Raw genomic sequence first — 21,024 nt, forward strand, 5'->3', positions numbered from 1 at the left:
TCCAATGAAGTCCAATGAAGTGCTTCGACGTTTCTATACTCCGCCATTCATGGGTCGCTACACAAGTGTTTTAACTTGAACTTTTTAAATCTGTTTTTGGGCTTCACATGTAAAACATGTGGTAATTGAAAACGCGCTGAATGTTAAACCATTACTTTGACTATCACGGACTCTGATTTGGCAGTGATGTATGGGTAACGTCTTTGTCTAAACATGGAAGTGCAAACCGTGTGAAATTGATCATAAAGGAGGAAATTATAACTGCAGTTTGTGCCCAACTAGAATTATATTACACCAAGTCTTTCATAAAACTGAATAGAACTGTGAAAGAAAACGCCTGGAGCAAGACTCCTGCCAGTCTAAATACAGACAGAGTGCATGGTTCAAGACTTCATCCAGATCAAAAGACTTTTCCAGTCTAAAGACACGAGGGCTGGGTTTATAAAAATCAATTGATCGATCTGAATCCACCCAAACTTAATAAATCTATAATCCTTTAAAGTAGAGATCAATCTTTTCATGTCTTCATTTTTCCAGTGACCTAATATTTCTAAATGTGTAAATCGTGTAAATTAAAAATTGAATAGAAAGAATCATCAATAAACCCGATCCAGGTTCTGGTAAATTAAATCGATTCTGGAAATTACTTGTTATATGCCTAAAGAAGAAGTAACATGTTTGTAAGGGACAAAATTCTTGCCAACTCTTGAATCAAAGCAAGACGGCCCCTGCTTCAAGTCCCGGCTGGGGGGACAGGAACAAGAACACCAGTGGGGGACCTTTCTGTGTGGAGTTTGCATGTTCTCCCTGTGCATGCGTGACTTCTCTCCAGGGTCTCTGGCTTCCTCCCACCATCCAAAAACATGCTTCATAGGTTAATTGGTTAATCTAAATTGTCCCTCGGTGTGAATGTGAGAGTGCGTGGGTGTGCGATTGTGGACACTACCCTGCGACAGACTGGCCACCTGCCTTTGCCCACAAGTGGCAGGGATAGGCTCCAGCAGCCCCATGACCCCAAAAGGGAAAAACCGGAAGAAGATTAATGAATGAATGAAAATTCTTGCTTGTTTTAATGAAGATAAATTCTTATTTTCTGCACCGCTAAACAAATAAATTCATTAAAACTCAAACTTGGATTGCTTTTTTGAGAAAATCCAAAATAGTCATTGGATTCAGCCATAGTCTAAAATCAGAAACAGGTTTTTTTCCTGAAACAAAAAACATTTGACAGAAATGTGTGTCATGTGTGGGATTTTATTAAAAAAAAAAAAGACTTTACTTTAATTATATATATTCAAAAATGCTGAATTAAACAACTAAAATAGTGTCGCAAAAATATTAATTTAGATGTTTTTGTACTTTTTTTTTTTCATTTGAGCTATGGAGGATTACCTTTGAAATATATTCTGGTCTTCAGATAGTATTGCTCATTTTGAGGAAAACCAATTGTCATGGATCATGAATGTTTGCAGCTTGCTGGCATGTGTGGATCTGTGTGTTTTCTGTACCAGGATGTCACAATACCACAAACTATTGGACTGATGCCTTCTGCCACCTTTAAACCTTAACAAAATTTAGAGGATAAATAAATAAATAAATAAAAAAGGCCTCATGAGTTTGTACATCTCAATAAAGTAGACCTTGACTGCAGCAAAAAAATGAAATTCAACAACTGTGACGGCTAAAAATAAGCAACAACAAGCTCTGAATAACAACGGTTAATTAAAGCTGCCCAACTGCTAATGAACACTGTGATTAAAAGAGCTGAGGGAACCCATTCTGTAGCTGAATATCAACGCAGCAGCAGCAGCAGCAGCAGCTCAGAAAACCCATTTGCATGCTTTCCCCACCTCCTCTCTCAAGTCATTGATAACAGGCTGTGTGGCCGACTGCTCCTCCGGAATATGATCAGCCTGTTTTGTACCCAGCAGGGTCTGCTCACTCTTCACCGTCTGTTAACCGTCAAAAAACAGACGGCGGCCAAACAAACCCTCTCTGCCCAAAACAACAGAAAGCTAAGGGCTTTCGGAGACTCTTTCTGCATAAAACAACACAAAGGAGGTGGTGACGGAGCTGCTACGTGACAGGACTTCCTGCTCACCCACAAGGTGGTTGTCACATGACTTCAGCATCTCTCTCTGTGGCGTCTCATGACCAGAGTTCCTCACAGAAGGATCAGGACCACGGACTCCAAAGTTCAGTTTAAGAATCAAACTAATAGAGAATACTCTCCTTGCACTTCAGATTGAGTTTTTAATGTTTCTTTTTAAATATCATGTTATTCTTAAACCTTTCAGAGTAAACTATATCCATATATATGATATTACCTTTGGCATACTACAGAACAAATCCCTTTTTTTAAATAGTATTTTTGCAGCCATTTTTCAACTCAGGATCAACACCGCTCGATCTTTGAGGCACTGCCTTTCACTCCGTGTGAGTGCCGCCCATTTTATGACATCACCCTAGAGTCGGCCTCAGCACCATCTCTGTGTCTCGCCCACAAAAATCAAACAACATCCAAACTTTGGCAAAGATGGATGTGCATGTTGTGCATTGAATATGAAAGCGTTTTGCCGATCACGTTAGCTCCACGGAGCTGTTCCTCACTCATCTACATCAAATGTGAGGACCCACTCGTTTTCTTGGATTGGGAGGGGCTGGTGCTCAGAGCGAAGGTTTTTAGAGGAATACTCAGAAATGCGGAAATGGATCACAATACTGCTTTGGGATATTGAGGAATGAACATTATAATACACTTAACAGCTCAAAAAGTTGATTTTGCATGATTTGTTCACCACCCCCATGTTACCGCCGCCGTTTCTTTTCTATTAAAGCCTCTAAACAGTCCCGCCCCGCTGCCTCACCGGACTTGACATGCAAATTTCAGCCAATTAGATCAACCAGAAAGGATTCCGCCCCCAAATGACAAAAACGCCCCCTTAACACTGCGCCCAAACCCAGGCGAGCGCGCAAAGGGGAAGTGAGCGCCCAGGATCACGGCTCAGTTTGGATTGCAGGCGTGCAGATGTAAACTACGCGGTCGTTCGGGTAGAATTGTGCCTGCGCAGTTTTAAGGTTCGCTCACTCAGTTCCTGAATACGCCCACTCAGTTATCTTTGTGGTCGTTCAATTTATGGCAGCGATGAAACGCCATACAGATGTCTGCAGATAAGATGGCGCCTGACATCATTGGCCAGAAGCAGAAGATATACAACTTAACTCAAAAGTGTGGAGAACTGTTTCAGGTCGCCTTTTTTTGAGCAGTATGGGGGGATTTTCGGTTCTGGTCGAGGACTTCCGGTCAGTGATCTAGTTTTTACTGCGGCAGGTCAATTCCATGAAGGTTGTGCGCAAACCTTTCTCCATGCAGCTGTGGGCCAGGTCCAGAAGCTGTGGAGAAGGCGCCTCCAGGATTTGTTGGTGAAGGTTGATGTAGCGGAGTGTCCACCAGGGCAGCAACTACAGAGGAAAGAAGAAAAAAACCTTTAACCTCACTTTTCAAAATGGAGAAAATGTTTCAAAACAGTTTTTCTAGCAGTAGGTTATTGCTGTGATGCTAATCATCTTGTCCCGATTAAACTGCGCTCATATGTGTGTGTGGTTTCTACGATTTTGGTCGGATCGTGTGGGATCATGTGGGCCTCTAACTGTGACTTCAGGGCAGTTTTTACGTCTGGAAACAGCAGAACTGAGCCATTCAAACAACCCTGTGATGAACAATCCACATTCAAATTCAAACAAGCTACAGAGGACCTTCAAGGGTGAAGAACACCAAAGAGGCTTAAAGTTTAACCATAAAAAAGGGAATTCCCTGCAGAATAAAGGAGATGATGACCTATTAGGACAGTGTGTGCAGCTTTAGGAGTCTTTTCCTGTACCGGTACTTTGCTTGTGAACAGCTCTGTCTTCACAGACAGAGCTGTTGGCGCAGCAGTTCTCTTTCGCAGCATCTCAAATTCTGGAAAGGTTGGCTTCCAAATATTTCTCATGGGAGAAAGAAAACTGAGCAAATTCATTTTTGTCATAAACCTAAATATCTCTGTCCGTGCCAATATCTTGCTTTCACTTTGAGACCAATTCAAACTTCATTCTCTTCAGGGCTTTTCTTAACATGGCAACTTCATCCAATCACTGCAACTTTCGCCAATCGCTCATCAAACTCTCCCTGCCGATCCAGTTTAGAGGTTCAAACAAAGTCACATCAGTCTAACCAATCAAACTCATCCCTAAATTGAGCGTTCTGTTAGCAAATAGTCTTCAAGAAAAAGCAGTAAATCTGTTTTGTTCTTGCCACGTCATTTTGAAAAAAAAAAGAAAGGTCAACTTTACAGGCAAGCAGAAAACCCCCATTTCATTTAAACAGTGAAACAAGTAAATCTTTTAAAAGATCTTCATTAAAATGTTTTTTTCACTTCCATGGTTTTAAAATTTGCTTTAAAATCCAGATAAGCCAGCTGTGCACTTATTTCAGAACACAAAAAGCATTGTGCAAAGAAAGTCACCTGCAGGCTGAGCTCACTAAAGGACCAGCAACTTCAGACTGGAGCTGAGAGCTGACAATGCACAAAAAACAGTCCACTCTTTCCTTTTTGCACCTGACAACAACAAACAGTGACAGAGAAAAACGTGGACGTCTCTGAACCATTACGAGCAAATCCACACAGCCGTCTCCCTGACCAGCCTCCGTCACGCCCTGCACTCAGAGGGGGAGGTGAACCATCGGAAAATCTCATTTGTGTTTCAGCTAAGATGTCTGCTCCTGCATTTTCAATGCTAGAGGTCTGCGACCTCTGTTCCGTGGCTGCATGAAGACTTAAGTGTGTGTCTGCCTGAATCAGTATCTGCCTGCTTCCACGCACACACGGCTTAATCAGGCGTGTCCCCTTTGTCAGAACACAACACTGGACCTCCTCTGCTAGAGCTTCCTGCGTGCAAAACATCCCGACAAGTCTTTAACCTGCTTCCTGCTGAGAAACACTACTGACAGCTAATTTCATCTAAGCTCCAAATCAAAGATGCTTAATTCTGAACCAGAAAAACGCATTACAGTTGAGTTTTAGCTGTTTATCCCTTTTCTCCTTTTTCTGTTCACTAAAAAGAAAGAAGTCAAAGAAGTTACAGGACTAAACATGCATCCCCAAACAGGCAAGAGGCACCATGTGCCATAATGACAGCTTGATAAGCTGTACTTAGTGTTGCAACACATCAAAGACTAAAGCTATGTTTGCACCGCCCTCTGCAACTTGCATTCAGGTGACCACTTTCATTGAAAAGACGACGCAAATGCGCATTTTGGGCTTCTAAAAGGGGTTATGGGGGAGTTGTGGAACCACTGTGACTGATTAACAAAGCTTTTTGATTAAAACAGCATCTATTTGATAAACGTCGCTTCAACAGGACCTGGTAATTTCTGGAAAGATGGATGGAAGGATTGGTGGTAACCATTTCTCAAGATGCAGCAGAAACAGAATAAAAAAAAGGTTTTTCACAAGTGTAAAAATGTAGCTTCACTGTTTTGTAGTATTTGGCTCCAACCTCTGACTATAAATGAGAACTGGACTAGAGCTGTGACAGTGTGGGATTTTTGATCACAGCGGTGATGAACCAGCAGGGGTGTCGCGGTTAACCGAGTTTTGGCCTCTTGGAGCCACTCAGTCCAGTTCTCCCATACAGTCAATGGTCCAAACTGAATGGCTGCATTTAGTTAGCTTCTCTTTACTTTTTGGGGATTACAAATATTTTCCAAACATCTTGTTGAATCTGAAGCAGCAGCTGATCAGGCAGAAGCTTTTCATCATTCATGACGTGTTTTCTCTGCCTTCTCACTGGTCAAACAGTCTGCCGTCATTGATTCGATGCTCGCCCCTGGCATTCAGTAGGGTTTGGTTTGAAGATGATTGCGCTGAGGACTTGACTGCAATTTAAAATAACTTTACTGAAGAAACTGCCTTGAATTGCCTTACTATGCACGAGACAGACAGAAAAAAAAGACGTACCTGCAGACTTTGCATCTTAATGGAGCACTTGCACAGAATAACCCTGGCCAGTAGGAGGAGGAGAGGATTGGCCACCAGGCTGTACACCGACTCTCCATCCAGAAGAAGATGAGAGTGAATCTCCTCCACCAACGGCTTCTATTGAAGAAAAAAAAAAAAATCAACATTTGGACATCAGTTCTGACAAATCCAGTAAGGCTAGTAAAGAAAAATAACTTCAAATACATACTGAGTAGCTTATATAGTCTGTATTCTAACAAGTCTGAATGCATAGATGAGCATGTGGATGGGTGTAAAGGTGGGAAGCCGTGTACCACAGAGACCATCTACAAAACACACTAGATATCCAATCCAATCCATCCATCTTTCAAACCAACTAAATCCCTTTCAGTATCTCTGGGTTGCTGGAGCCTATCCCAGCTACTGTTGGGTGATGGGTTGCTAGTATGCAGCAGGGTCACAATCACATTCACACTTATGGACAATTTAAAAATCTCAATTAACCGATGAAGCATGTTTTTGGACTGTGGGAGGCAACGATAGAGCCCACATGAAGGAGGAGAACATGCAATCTCCACACAGAAAGCACCCAGACTTCCCAGTGTGAGGCGAGAGCGCTAACCACTACACCACCATAAAGCCCAAGATATCCAATCTTGATCGGATTTTTCACACGACCACGCAAACAGGATAATTTGATGTCCTTTGTCCAATAATAGCATGCATCAGAAGAATGTCTGCAAAAGATCTCTATCTTGCAGTCTGCACATTAGCAAGGCTAATGCTAATGCCTGAACAGAGGAAACACTTAAGTAACTGGAAGTTTGAAAACTGCATCGAGTTTGTACATTCTCAGAGTTAAATCAAATAATTTATCAAAACCTGGAGACAGATTTTCTGATGATAGCATTTCTAGTCATTTTGCAAATGCTGGATTATCAGATAGCAACATTTTTGGGGGCGAGTAAAGAAACTATTTATATAAAAATGTGTACACTAATGAATAAAGCCACACATGGCGTGTGTTAACAAAGCAGGTTTCGTTTACGGGCCCTTTCAGCTCCTCCTCCAGAGCATAACGAGTCGTGACAACAGTTTAAGCTAGCGTGTTCTCTGGCGCATGGACCCAAGAGCTTTCCTGAAGCCCATTACAGTACAGCTGGATTGCTGCATGTATCTGCAGGGCTAAACATCATTTCACACTCCTCTATAGACTTCTAACTGATGATCAAAAGCCAATTCAATAACTACTTTATCACACTTGCAATATTACACTTCACCGTCCCTTTTTTTAAATCCATTTGCACATACTGTAGCTGTTATTGTTGTGTACTAAAGGTGCGTTTAATCACTCCCTGCTGTTGGTAGTTGAAGCATATCTTCATGACATAAGGATTTGCCGTGGTTGTCCTCCCTTTCACCTGTGCTGTCATGCATATATGGACGAGCCGTCGCACAACACCGGCTCCTCAGTGCGACAACACAAATAAATCATGAACGCTGGAGGAATTACTTCGATAAAAGAAACGGCCTCTCCTCGGGCGTAATGGCTGAGCGTAGCGCACGACTCTGCAGTTCAATGAGGAAGCGATATCTTGAGCTTGGTGTAATTAGGACCCCAGAGAAGCAGCATTACTGTGCTCTCATCTTGTACGGAGGGTGTCTGCACCTCTCTAGACACCCACCACCACAAAACAATTTAGACGTTTGGGGAAATGATGGCCGCCCAACAGAGAAAGAAAATACCCTTAGTCAACACAAACTAACGGTTCAAATTGAGTTTAAAAAACAAATGTCCATAATGAGGCTCATTTATAAAAAAAAATACGTTTTAATAAAAATAAACTTTATTTACTTATCCTTTCAACCAAATGAAATTAAGGTGTGATTTTTCATTTATCGATTTAAACTGATGCAAGTGGGAAAAACATCAGCGAACACGTACATCTGTGTTTTTTTAGGCCGTTAAACCACTTTATTAACTGGAAGCTAAGGTGTCACAAAGCTGTCCAACTCTGGAGTGTGGGAAATCTGTTTCCTGCATCGACCCATTTCCCCAAGCAGTGGCGAGTTGCCTCCTTTGTCAGTATTTCCTGAAGGTGGATTTAAACCCACACTCTCAGTGTTAAAGCAAACATTACCAACAAACTACCAAGACTTGAGAAGAACTTAAAATCCCCCTCCAATGAAAATCGTGTTTTTTGACATGTTTATGTGGCATTTTTCTTATGAAAGGGAACAAATGTAATAAAAAAATCATTTAATTTTTTCAATTCTGAGTTTATCTAAACTGTCGAAAAGACGCGTTTTGAATTCATGAGCTGCTGTGATGTCACAACGGCCCAGTAGTGCATGCACATTGCTGTATTCCCTGCATGCATTTTAAGTGCGTCCCAGGCTGGATTTTGTTGTTGGCCGCATGTATTTAAAATTAAAGTTTAAGTCCCAAATGTGTTCTCCACATTTGTGTTTTCTCTCTGACCAACTTTGAAGGCTTTCTGCCCCGCATTAACCAGAGAGGGTAAAAATAAATATAAGAATAAAATCAGGGGACATTTTTTTATTATTGCCTCAATAAAAATAAGAAAAATATCATAAAGTTCAGGAGAACCAAGCAGGCTGGCTTCCGATCCAAACTGCGTTTGGTGAGAACGCAGCTTAACCCTAACCTGTGATCCTAAACTTAACCCTTTCTCTGGGGTCCATGCAGCTAAGAAAAAAGTTCAGTACTGGCCGCACGCATTTGGAAAATTAGGTACGAATACTCACTTTCTTTCTAGCATTTCAATTTATTTGCTGTGTAAGGTAATTCAACAGTCTGCATGTGCTAGCATCAGATTAGTTCTGAGCCACAGCCAGTGCTGCTTGCTGCTGTAATGTAGCCTAAATTATGATGCAATTCAAAGCATTTTTCCTGGACTTATCAAAGATCTTTGTGTGTTATTTTATCAAACAGCAGGGACTGGTACACACAATTATTTTATCATTCCACACATTGCTCAAAACTTTCGATTTGGAACCAAAAATATATGGGGTTGGGCCTTACGAAAAAAAAAAAAAGGATTGAACAGATTTTTAGGATAACAAATAATAGTAATATGCTTAAGAAAAAAAATCACCAATAAGAAATGACCAGTACTTGGTATCGGGAATTGGTAATTTAAGATTTTAAGCAAAAAGAAATCTGTTTCACTTGGATGAGGAAGACATTCATGGATCTAGTGGTCTACAAGTATCAGAATGGAGTGGAGCAAGGATCTTTTGACCTGCCCAGCTTATTTTCTATGTGACAAATACAATCTTCTTTAAACTGCATTTTTTTGCCTCTTCCTGATTCACAAGGATTTAGAGTAAAGAAATACTCAGAAATGCAATTTTTAGAGTAATTTTCTTTATATATTTGATTTTAATTTTTTTATTTGAAATGGTTTCTTTCAAGCAATCAAATACAAATAATACACAAAAAACATTACAATCATCATTTATACATTCATACAATGATGCATCTATATCTATCTATATATATAGATATATATAGATATATATATAGATAGATAGATATATATAGATATATATAGATATATATAGATAGATAGATAGATAGATATATATAGATATATATAGATATATATATATATAGATACACATCTCCTTCATTATCAGAAAATTGCCACAAGCTAAAACACTTTTTTAGTCTGAATGATTCTTTAAGAAATGCAACTATTTCAAGACAAAACTGCCGACACCCACGATGCGTGACTGAAGGAAAGCGAGAAGGAACGTACCTGGGAGGAAAGTCGGGCTGCAGGAAGCAGGTTGCAGAGGTTTAGAGAGAGCGGAGGACCAGTCCAGTTACTCTGAGCAAACATGTGGAGGCAGGACACAGCCAGGGCCATGACTGTGAGCTCCCTGCACAATAGAAATAGAAAGGAGAACCTCACAGTTTTATCCACAGAAACAGACCAACAGGGTTGTCACAAAACCTCTTAGGTTTTCACAGACACACTCTTTCATGAATATGTTGACTACAGCCTTTGCTTGTAGCTAATCACCAATGACAAATTAAAAGCTTGGGGGGAAAAAGCAGACATCTGCTTGCTTTGCTGAGTTTCAACAAGGTTGTGGAAGCGATGGAAGAAAGAATTGGACCCAGCCATGACGAGGCAGAGCTGGGGCAGCAACTGATGCATTCAGCTTTTTGCCAAAACCAACACATTGCTGAATATGAGAGTGACACTAAGCTGTCCTTATTAAAATTTAATAATTCATGACAAAAAAAAAAAACAATGTGGGGAGGAACAGAGAACCGCTTTCAGTGGCCGACACCCCGAGGGTTGGTGTGTCCAGTTTAATTGTTACCTTTATGTATAATAAATAAACAAGTTTCATGTAAAGAGATTTCAAAGTTTTGAATGTTTCATTGTTTTTATAAGACAACAGAACCACGTTCTTCACTCTGAGCCTGTACCTGACGTGCCAACATCCAAGGTTGATGGGAAAACAATGAAGTCAAGGACATCCAACTATAATGTGGCACTTCTATTCAAGTCCTTTGATGGAAAACATCTGCAGATCATTTGTGAAGATGTTTAGCCGCCTACAGCTTACTTGATGGCCTTGCGTTAAAGTAGTGGGCTGTGTAAAGAGCAAGGTTACTCTGTGTGGAAGGCAGAGCAAGACACTGAAGCTCATTTATCACAGAGTTAACATTCAGATCCTGGGATTTCAGAGACTTTCAAGAAAGGAAAGAACTACCACAGCGAATCAGCTTCCTCCATCTACCACGTCTTCTGCATCCTCTACTCCAACATTCATGTCTTCGTTCACTGCATCCAGAAACCTCTTTGGTCTTCCTCTAGACCTCTTGCCTGGCAGCTCTAGACTCAGCATCCTTCTACATTATATTTATTGTTTCTCCTCTGAACAGGTCTGATCCATCACAGTCTGGCCTCCTGGACTTTATCTCCAAAACCTCTATCATGTTCTGTCCCTCTGATGTCCTCATTACTGATCCATCCCGGTCCTTCCCAAAGAGAACCTCAGCATCTTCATCTCTGCTACCTCCAGTTCTGCTTCCTGTCTTTTCCTCAGTGCCACTGTCTCTAGGCCCAACAACATGGCTGCTCTCACCACAGTTTTTTCCCATCTTTCCTTTCATTTGAACTGAAACTCTTCTATCACACATCACAACTGGCACTTTTCTCCACCCATTCCAACTTGCCTGCACTCGCGTCTTCACTTCTTTTCCAGACTCTCCATTCCTCTGGACTCTTGACCCTAGATACTTTATATCCTCCATCTTCTTTATCTCTTCTCCCCGTAACCTCACTCTTCCACTTGGGTCCCTCTCAATCACACACATGTACTCTGTCTTACTGCGGCTAATCTTCATTCCCCTACTGTCCAGGGCAAACCTCCACCTCTCTAGTTACTCCTCCACCTGTTCCCTGCTCCCACTACAAACCACAATATCATCTGTAAACATCAGATTCCACCGTGATTCCCATGGTGACATGCCAATGAATTCTCACGAGGAACCCAATGCTGTTCTTCCCAGCTGTTCAAACAACTTTAACTGACTCCAATCTCTGCCACGTTTACATGGGCAAAAGTAATCGGAATGAACGCCTGATCGGAAAGAAAATGCGTCATGTAAACGCGCCATTCGGAATACTCTGCCCCGGTCAGACTCATTCGGATCAGAATTTCTTTCCGATCGAGATAGGTGGGTTATACCGATCGTTTATCCGATCGTTGAGCGTGTAAACAGTTCATCCGATCGTGTGTCACTACTGCTCTGGTTTACGTCATGCATAGACGGTGTTTCGCTGAGAGAAAGCTTTGGAGCTCATACGGGACCGACCAGCTGCTCTGCGGACCCCCCGTGAAAAGCGCCGCTCCGCTCTCGCCTCTCTTACACCCCTCACGAGGGAGATGCGGGGAAGGAGCGCTTCGTGCCCCCTGACGCTCACTCGGTCCACTGGCACCCGAGTGAGCAGAGCAGCTGGATTAATAACTTTGTGTCTGAGCAGAGGGAGGATGCTTTGTTACATGTGCGTTTTGTTGTTTTGTTATTTGTGGGAGAATTAAGACTGCTAGCCGTCCCGCCGCTCCTGGTTAGCAGCTGCAGAACTCAGGAGGAACCGCCAGCACACTGCGGCAGCGGTTTGTTTACAACGGGACCCATTTCCTCATCCGGGGACTTTTTACAGTACTGCGCATGCCCAAATTATTCATTCTGACTGAAAGTGTGAGCCATGGGAACGTTCGTTCTAATCGGAAAAAGGTTTTCTGATCCCATGTGCACGGGTGAATTTTAACCCGACCATTGATCCGATCAAAATATTTTGCCCTTGTAACCGCGTCTAATGTTATGAAGCAGAGGCTCTACTTCAAATTCCTGTTGCATCCCATCTGTAAGAGAAACCCAAACCTACTCCAAATAAACCAAGTTTCTGCTGCCTGTAACAGTGATCTTACCCATTCATTCCTAGCTCAAAGTTCATGAACACAGTTGAGGTAAAGAGTACTGACTGACCAATAAACAGAGCTTGGTTCTACATCTCTATTCTCTCTTCACCCCAACAGGCTGGTACAGACTCTGCATCCCTGTAAATGTCGAACCGATCTATCGCTCTATCCTTCAATTACCTGAAACTCCTTGGTTATTCTAATCAAACTTCACGTAATAAATTAACTGATTCCATCATTAATTTTCCTTTTTAGTATAATTCTAAATTAGTAAAAACGTGAATCAGTAAATTATGTGAAAAACTTTAGTCATCAGTTATTGGAAAAAGAAAAAAGTTAACTCCTTTGTTATCAAATCATGTTAAACTATAAATTGAAAACGTGAAAATTGGAAATTGAATTGAATTTTGGCAGTGAAACATCTCTATGGTTTGGCTCCAAACTGTTTATAAAAAATTCAGAAGTGTCTAACAAAGTAAACGTCATTTAGTGAGGAGACTCTGGCTCTTTTTAATAGGTGCTAATCAGAAAATTAGCCAAACTAGCTGGTTGTCTTCATGCTCCCTTATTGCAGGTCTTGACAAGGCAATACCACCCCCAAGAGATAAGTGCTTGTAATTGCAGGACTTCCAGTAGTTGGGTCACTTCTTGAGAGCGCAGAGTAAAAACAAACCAAGCTAAATAAACGTGGGAAACTTAGTAACATTTCCCGACAATGCAAACTGAGACCAGAAGGTTATTCTCGTTTGAAAGAAAATTTAGATTTCCAAAGCCATAATTTTCCAACGTTTGGCCCAGCTGAGAAATTCTGTCCATGAAATGATGAGAATTTGTGACAAAAAGGAACTCTAAGGCTACGTTCACACTGCAGGCTAAAACAACCCAATTCCGATTTTTTTGCCCTTATGCAACCTGTATCTGATCTTTTCATGACAGTCTGAACGACACAGATCCGAGCTTTTTAAATGTGACCCAGGCCACTTGGGTATTTGGTCCTATATCGTATCTGATCTTTTGAAATGCGACCTCCGTCTGAACAGTCAGGCCACATGAATCCGACCCGTTCGTCATTGATACGCTACAAACGTCATTCTGCATTGAAGTAGGCGGGAACGAGAACATAAACAACCATGGTGGACGATGCTGCTGAGACCAGTCAGTGGAAGGGAAGTGAGGTCACCGATTGGATTCATATTTGGGGTGACAGCTCTATTCAGGCCAAACTCGAGGGCTCTTATCGCAACCGGGCGGTTTTTGAAAAGTTTTCCAGCGAAATGGCCAAGCGTGGTGTTAAACATTTCCCGCGATTACTTTTTTCCCCTTTCTGACCGTGGTCAGAAGCGCGGGGGGAGACCGGCTTCTCCAGGGCCAAAGGCGTATCCTCCTCAGTGTTCACTTCCCCGTTCGGACCCTCAGATTCTCCAGAGCGGTTTAATAAAGAGTCAATAGCAGTTCTTCTGGGGAAGCCTTCTTTTATTACCGTTCTCCTTCCTCCCTAACACACAACATGAATGCGCGCCCCCAACACACTTCGGCTGCCCCCCCTCACTCCCTCCTGCACTGCACGCGCACACATGCACGGCCACAGCACATACACATCCCCATTCCACAACAGTGGGTACAGACGATCCTGGCTTCATTGCCTTCTTAAAATGAGAAGATTGTAATTGTAAAGAGCTCCGCTGTTGACAGTTTTTTCTCGTCATGACGAGATTAAAGTCGACATGACGACTTTAATCTCGTCATGTTGGCCAGAATATTTTTCCCTCACCGTGGACCCTAAAACTCCGTCGTAGAAAGGTGAACGGCCTTAAGAAAAAAAATCGAATTTTTTCAACAACAAAAAAAAAAAAATCGGAATTGAGCATTAAGCCCTGCATTGTGAACGTAGCCTAAAAGAGTCCGACAGATGAGCCTTAAACGTATGTGCGAAAACATTTCCTGAGCCATAATTCATATAGACAATCCTTAAAAAACACAGCAGCTAGGAGGTGAAGATTAAAGCTTTTTGACAAACAGTGTAATCACTCATGTTAAAAAACGATCGCAAACAGAAAGCCATTGCCCGACTGGATTCACTTTACCTGCTATTCTGGTCATCATTGGAGGCATCACTCAGATACAGCAGCACTCGTCTCTCTAGATAAGCCTGGATGTCCTCGTCATAGTAGGAGCCGTCTCCTGTGAGCAAGTCTTTCACCTGTGGGCTCAGCAGAACCGCTTCAAAATCTCCTTCCAACAAGGACTGCAGCAGAGAACCGGCATCTACAGAAACACAGGAAACGCAAAGGTTCACTGAAACTCCAAAAAATTCCTTTGAAAAGTTACTAAGTCTTGAATATGTTAAATTAAGTCTTTTATTAGAGCCTTGGTTATAAAGTAATGTTACATAAATTGCAGTAGTTCCGTATTTATGAATTACAATGCAAATTATCCACACACATTAAAAAGTTTAAATGTATTTTCTCTTGACAACGAGAAAGACGTTCAAAAAAAACAAAGCAACCAAAAGGCCATAGGTTCTCCAAGTCCTTTTCAGTTGTCATTTTTTCCACACTACAAGCTAGACTTAAAAGCCCTTATTTATTTTCTTAAACAACAGTGCACTTTATAACCCAAAGTATTAAGGTTAATTCTGGTTGTGCTCACTTGTGTCGAAGGAGTTTTGCCAAGTAAACGGTGCTGTCAAAATACATGTTGCAAACAATGTGCACCTCATATATGAAATGCATGAAAATGGCCGATGCGCCTTTTAATCCACTACGCTCAATAGTGTGAAAATACGGTCAATCTTTTTTATTTTTCCAATTCTGTGCTTTTGAAAATAAAAATAAAAAATGAATTAAACTTATTCCTAGATGAGGTTTATATGTGAAGGACAATGGCGTCCTCCTGAGTTCTGCAGTCTCCCCTCTGATGCCAAACTTGATGAAGCTCAGCCTGTAAACCCTTCTCCCTTTTAGCCATCATCACTGATTCTCATCTTGAGCTAATTCCGCTTGTGTCATTGGATTTGGAAGAAAGTCTGAAGGTTAAAACTGCAGCACACAGAGCGGGCACCATCACGCTTGTCTTCACATTTAGAGGTAACATTTTGGACTGACATTGGAAAGCCTTCAGCTTTACAGCTTTCGATGTCCTTCAAAGTTTTCAAAGCTAGTTATCAGCCAACAGAATAAACACCAACGTCCTCACAGCTCCATCAATCTGCCCTCGTTTGTTTTGTTGTGTACTCATCATTAATCCCGCCTCCTATTGTGATTAAGTCAGTAAGGACAGAGACTGTTCCCTGCAGATTATCATGTTGCTCCATGTTACTGTGAACTTGACTGAGCTGAAGGCAGCCAGATGAAGAGACCCATGTGTGAAGTGATGGCAAAAAAAACAAAAACATTGATTTATAGCAGGGCAGCTGCAGGGCCACCGCTTCCCAACCAGAAATAATGGCGTGGCTCAAATGCTCTGTTTAACTCCTTTTTCGATCAGCTTCTTACTAGATGCCAGACTGGTTGGTTCATTTGCACCGATTGCTTTGTTTTCCCCAGCGGACAAAGCAAAGGGAGCGATGGGGTACTGAGCCGCAGAGGAAAGCGTGCTAAAACTAAGGCGCTTATGTTTTCTAACCAAAGGACGTCGCTTTATATCCCAGGAAGAAGCAACTCCTTGAACAGACAGGCATGCCTGGAATACCAACAAAGATCCAGGATGATGTCATCAGTTGTCTGCAGAACACACATCCCGCAGCTTCATTAACACTATTTAGACTAAATAAATCTCTACTTTATCTTTCTCAAATGCGGGTGATATCAAGTCTGCAAGAGCCCAAGAAAGGACGCATGAAAATAGATTCTGTCTTTCAATCCATCTGAATCGTGCAGAACAAGCTCACCAAAGACACCCAACAGTCTGGGAGAGTATGTGCAGAATTCAACAGGGACAAACTACAAACAATTGATGAAGGTCACGTAGGCAATGGTCAACTTCAAAAAGGAAGCAGTGTGTACAGAACTGGGTCTGTCCATTTCTGGGGCTACATGTGGACAATGTGGAAGTCACAGCTGACATGGTTTAATAAAGTTTTCCACCCCGAGAGACAGGAACTGAAGGTTCAATTCCATAGTCAGAAAATGGCAAAGACAGTAGTATAGAATGCCTATTTGCTTGCTAAGCAGTACTAAGAGTTGGATCAGGGGTTAAATCCATAATTGGTTCCCAAGTGCAGCTACCACTGATGGCACCTTTCTGCAGAACATTATGGATCTTAACAGCTGTGTGAAACTAAAAGCAATTTAACTTTGGGTGTCGTTATCCTTCCCTCCACTATCCAAAAACAAACATCCCGAAGCCTGCTAGAGATGCAACAATACATTTTGCTTCACAATTTGGTTCAAACCTCAATTTTTGGGTCACAGTTTTGTTTTGGTTCATTATATATGATTTGTGTTACAAAACAACAACAAAAAACTAAAACTTCCGATAAGCCTTTTTTTTATTAGCTAATTAGCAAGTAACAATGATGTTGGCTTTTACTAAGCCTGATGTAAAAAATACTAAAAAAATATATTCTTCTTAAATATAGCGCAACACCTAATGGTATGAAGTAGGTATGGAGAAGGGATGCAACGATTCGCTGTCTCCACAATTCAGTTCAGTGGTGTAACAACCAGATCTGTTTTAAACTGAGAATTGTGGCAACTCTAGTGCCGAGCATCAACATCTGAGTCCCTCTTGACAGAACTGGTTCCATTGCTAGTTTTGGAGTCAGTTCTTTAGTTCTCCAACACCTAAGCACTGGCTCCCGACTCTCAAAACATCTTACAAGTACTTCAAACAACTACAGACTCTTTGCTGGGCAAAAGCAAAGAACAACTTCCCTTTGGTTGCGTGAAGAGTTTGTGTCAGGGTTATCTGGCTAAGGAATAAACACTCACACACTTAACTGTATTCAAACTAGCGAAACAACAGATTGTACACAACTTGTTTGAAGAAGAGACCTGCAGTTTTATGGGACTGTTGTCTTCAAAAAATCCAAAGTAAAGCCAAAAAAGTTATTTGTAGAAAGAAAGCCTCTGTTCTATATGCTGAATGAAGAGACGTCGATGGACTAGCTAGAAACAAACAACCTTCAATTGATGCATAAAGTCATGGTAAATGGCATACCTATATAGCGCTGTACTACTTTCCTCAAAGTCCGAAAGCGCTTTACAGTCACAAACCCATTCAAACACTAATGGCGGCTCTGATGCCAAACACTGGCGCCAACCTATAACCACCAGAGGCAATGTGGAGGTTCAGTGTCCTGCCCAAGGACACTTCAACACATGGGCGCACGGCGGGAATTAAACTTCCAATCTTTCGATCAGAGGTCGACTGCACTACCACTTACTGAAGAAAATACACAGACTTCTTGGAAGCCCCCAAGTGACACACCCTGGTTCAAATCCCGGCTGGGACCTTTCTATGTTGCGTTAGCATGTTCTCCATGTTCATGTTTTTTCCAAGCATTCTGTCGTCCTGCCACAGTCCAAAAGCATGCTTCAACGGTTAATTTGTGTATTTTAATTTTCCTCTAGGTGTGCATGTGAGTCCGTATGTGGTTGTGTAGTCCTGCAAGCGACTGGTGACCTATTCAGGGTATACCCTGCCTTTGTCCAACAGCAGCCTGGTTAGTTCCAGCAACCCAATGACATGTTCTAATCTTAAAATTGTACATTTCTGGGCAAACATTGTGTGGATTGATTTCACTTTTACAATTTAAGATAAATGTATCACTCTGCAGCCGCCATATTTCTGATGTTCCAAAGTTCCTGGTAACTCCAGCTTTAAATCAATCGTAATATTTTGTTAAGTTGCCTCATTCAACACAATACTGCCACCTGGAGTCAAAACTCAGACTTTGAGTAAGCTTCATTTGTTCCAATTCAATTAAAACATTGCTGAGGACCAGTAAAAAAAATGGATCTGGCAGCCTCAGATGGCTCCTGCATCTTGGTTTTTAAGATGTCCTTCACCATTCCAATGACAAGTACGGGTCCATTTGCAGTCAGATTTCCAGCCCACTTGCATGATACCCTAAGTGCCCCCTTGGCTTTAATAACTGCTGGAGGAGCTGTTCATGTTGTCAAAGAGGCACGGGGAATTTCATCTCACCGCAGATCTAATGAAACCCAGGGGCTACCACGACAGCAGGAAGGAGGAGAGAGGCCGGCTTTATGAGGGGGAGGAATGAATGCTTTCGCTACGGCCACATTTATAATGAAACTTCAGCTACTTCGCAGGCCTGCCAATGAAATGGCAGCAATTATGGAAAACAAGGGAGAGGCTCAGAAATTAGTCCATAACTCATAAAAGGTTGAGGCATGAAGCTTCGGTTAATAAGGCACCGGTGAATAGAATTAGCCGAAGCACTCAGGGCAAAGAAGCAATTTAGACCAAAGATGAGTGCTCGGGGGAAGCTCAGATGGACACCGCTCAGGAGAACTGGAAAACATCCAGTAAATCTACACACTCTGACACCATGCTCAGGAGCACAGAATAAATATTTTCCATCTGCTTCTTTCAAAAAGAATAAATTGAGTTTTGGATTAGTATTGACAGAAATCCTGTGACATACCTCTAATCTGTCAAAATGTGGAACAAACACGATTTTCAGCCAGGACATACATTGTCTTGCTGAAAAAATATAACCATTCAAGAAACATTTGTTCCAAGCTTTAGTGCCGTTTACGCCATCTTAGATTATAGCTGGAGAAGTCTCAACCACAAGAAGTTCTGATATATTTATGTCAATACTAAATAAATATTACTAGCATGAATAAATATTAGGGATGGGAGGTCTGTCAATGGTCTAAGTAGAAAAAGCCATTTTAAGACAAAGGCTGAATACATGTACAAATTCTGGCTTCTCATTATTGCTCCAATTGTAGGGCTATTTGGAGCTGTAGTGGTGTCCCAAATTGTTTTTTTAAAGGGGGGGCTGTAGTGACTTAGGGCTGGGTATTCCTTTGTTGGGAGGATGATCTGCATCACGCATTTCTTCACACAAGTGTGCTTTGAAGCACAGAAGTTTATATTTAAATGTAACTAATGACTTTTTGATTTAGCATGACCTTTTAAACTTATAAAACCAATGTTCTATAAGTTAACCAAATTTTCTGAGTGCTTGCAGTAACGCACTAACATAAATGACCAGCGAACATTGATGACGTCATCGAGTGGTCGTAACGTCCAAATTCGAAGACACTATTTTTTCATAACTCTCCGTTTGGTGGGCTAAACGTAGGGTTAGGGGAAGAAGTTGAATTTGGTGCAACTGTAAACAAGTCAATTTTTCCATAGAGCAAGACTGAACAAAAATTACATTAAAATAGTCCCACAAAAAAATTAAAAAGTGTCAGAAGTTCCAGAAGATGCCACCTGAATTTCTGTGGGTTTGTTTTCAAATCAGAAAATCCAAAACAAACTAGAATAAACTCATCTCCAAAGTACAGTTCCTTGGGTTTGGTTGGTTGTCTTGTGCTCTGGCATCATTCAGCCAACCGTGCTGAGGCAGGCTCACAGTGGAGGACCCTGTGATTGTTGTATACTGTAGTACAATTATTCAAATACACTCCGTCAATAAAGTTACACTGAGTGTGGTGTGTTGATTCTTCTGTGAATTAAACTAACAAAGGCTGTTACTAAGAGAAAGCAGGCTCAGGAGAATCTGTCAAATGATTCCAACGTGATAAGACACTAATTCACGCATCTGATTGGTCAAAAAAATGTAAAAAGTAACATTTCTAAAAATGCTTGACTCACTTGCATCAGAGCAGCTTCCTGGGATTTTTGATTTTATTGATCTTCTGAAGTTCAACTTTATCAATTTTCAGAATTTCCATTAATTTTTGCTTTTTTTAAAATTCTGTTTTATGTTTTATTGAACAACTGATCAAACAGATTATGCTATCACCAAACATTAACAAAAACAACATTCTCTTAAGGTTTCATTTCCTACTTTGATCGATCTGACCAGCCTACTGAAGCTCAATTAAAATCGTGTTTTTATTCCCTTGACAAAGATACCGTTTTAAGAAGGAGAACACAGTTTTTGGGAGAAAGCTATTCTAGACCTTCTAAAGAAAATATGTTGGCAGCTAAAGGTTGTGGGTTCCATTTCTAGTAAGCTAAAAAATGAAAAAAAGGGCTTGGTTAAAACTATAAATTTGATTTTGAAATCTTTTTTTTCTAATCTTCCTTTAAATCAGGATAGTGACTTTTTTTTAAATTCAAGCATACCTGAAACTAGCTGATTCAATTAAAACCATGAAAACACAAAATGAGCTTCACAAATCTCCTGATTATAAGAATGAAACGGATAAAGAAAACAGGGGAATTTAAAGTTTAAAAAGAAAGAATATTAGTTTCCAACTGAGAAAAAGAAGTTTGAACAGTTTTGGCTTTGCAGAGAGATGGATTAAGATCCTGCAGAACTCTTCATTCCCAAGCCTATTTTCCACTAATGGAAAGAGGAAATAGCCCAACATTTCAACGTCCACATATGCATTTACTGCAG

At 41.2% G+C, this 21,024-nt stretch overlaps 1 protein-coding gene across 1 annotated transcript in view; it reads right to left on the reverse strand.

Annotated features, from left to right (window-relative positions):
* ttc27 (tetratricopeptide repeat domain 27) overlaps window positions 1-21,024 on the reverse strand; it is a 72,171-nt gene that overhangs the window by 48,127 nt on the left and 3,020 nt on the right. Inside the window, exons 2-5 of the mRNA XM_023963354.1 lie at window positions 14,555-14,735; window positions 9,785-9,908; window positions 6,000-6,137; window positions 3,360-3,462 (exon numbers count right to left, since the gene is read on the reverse strand). Coding sequence (XP_023819122.1) covers window positions 3,360-3,462; window positions 6,000-6,137; window positions 9,785-9,908; window positions 14,555-14,735 — 546 coding nt within the window. The remainder of the gene's footprint in view (window positions 1-3,359; window positions 3,463-5,999; window positions 6,138-9,784; window positions 9,909-14,554; window positions 14,736-21,024) is intronic.

This window comes from Oryzias latipes, chromosome 15 (assembly GCF_002234675.1).
Source record: "Oryzias latipes chromosome 15, ASM223467v1".
Classification (NCBI taxonomy): domain Eukaryota; kingdom Metazoa; phylum Chordata; class Actinopteri; order Beloniformes; family Adrianichthyidae; genus Oryzias; species Oryzias latipes.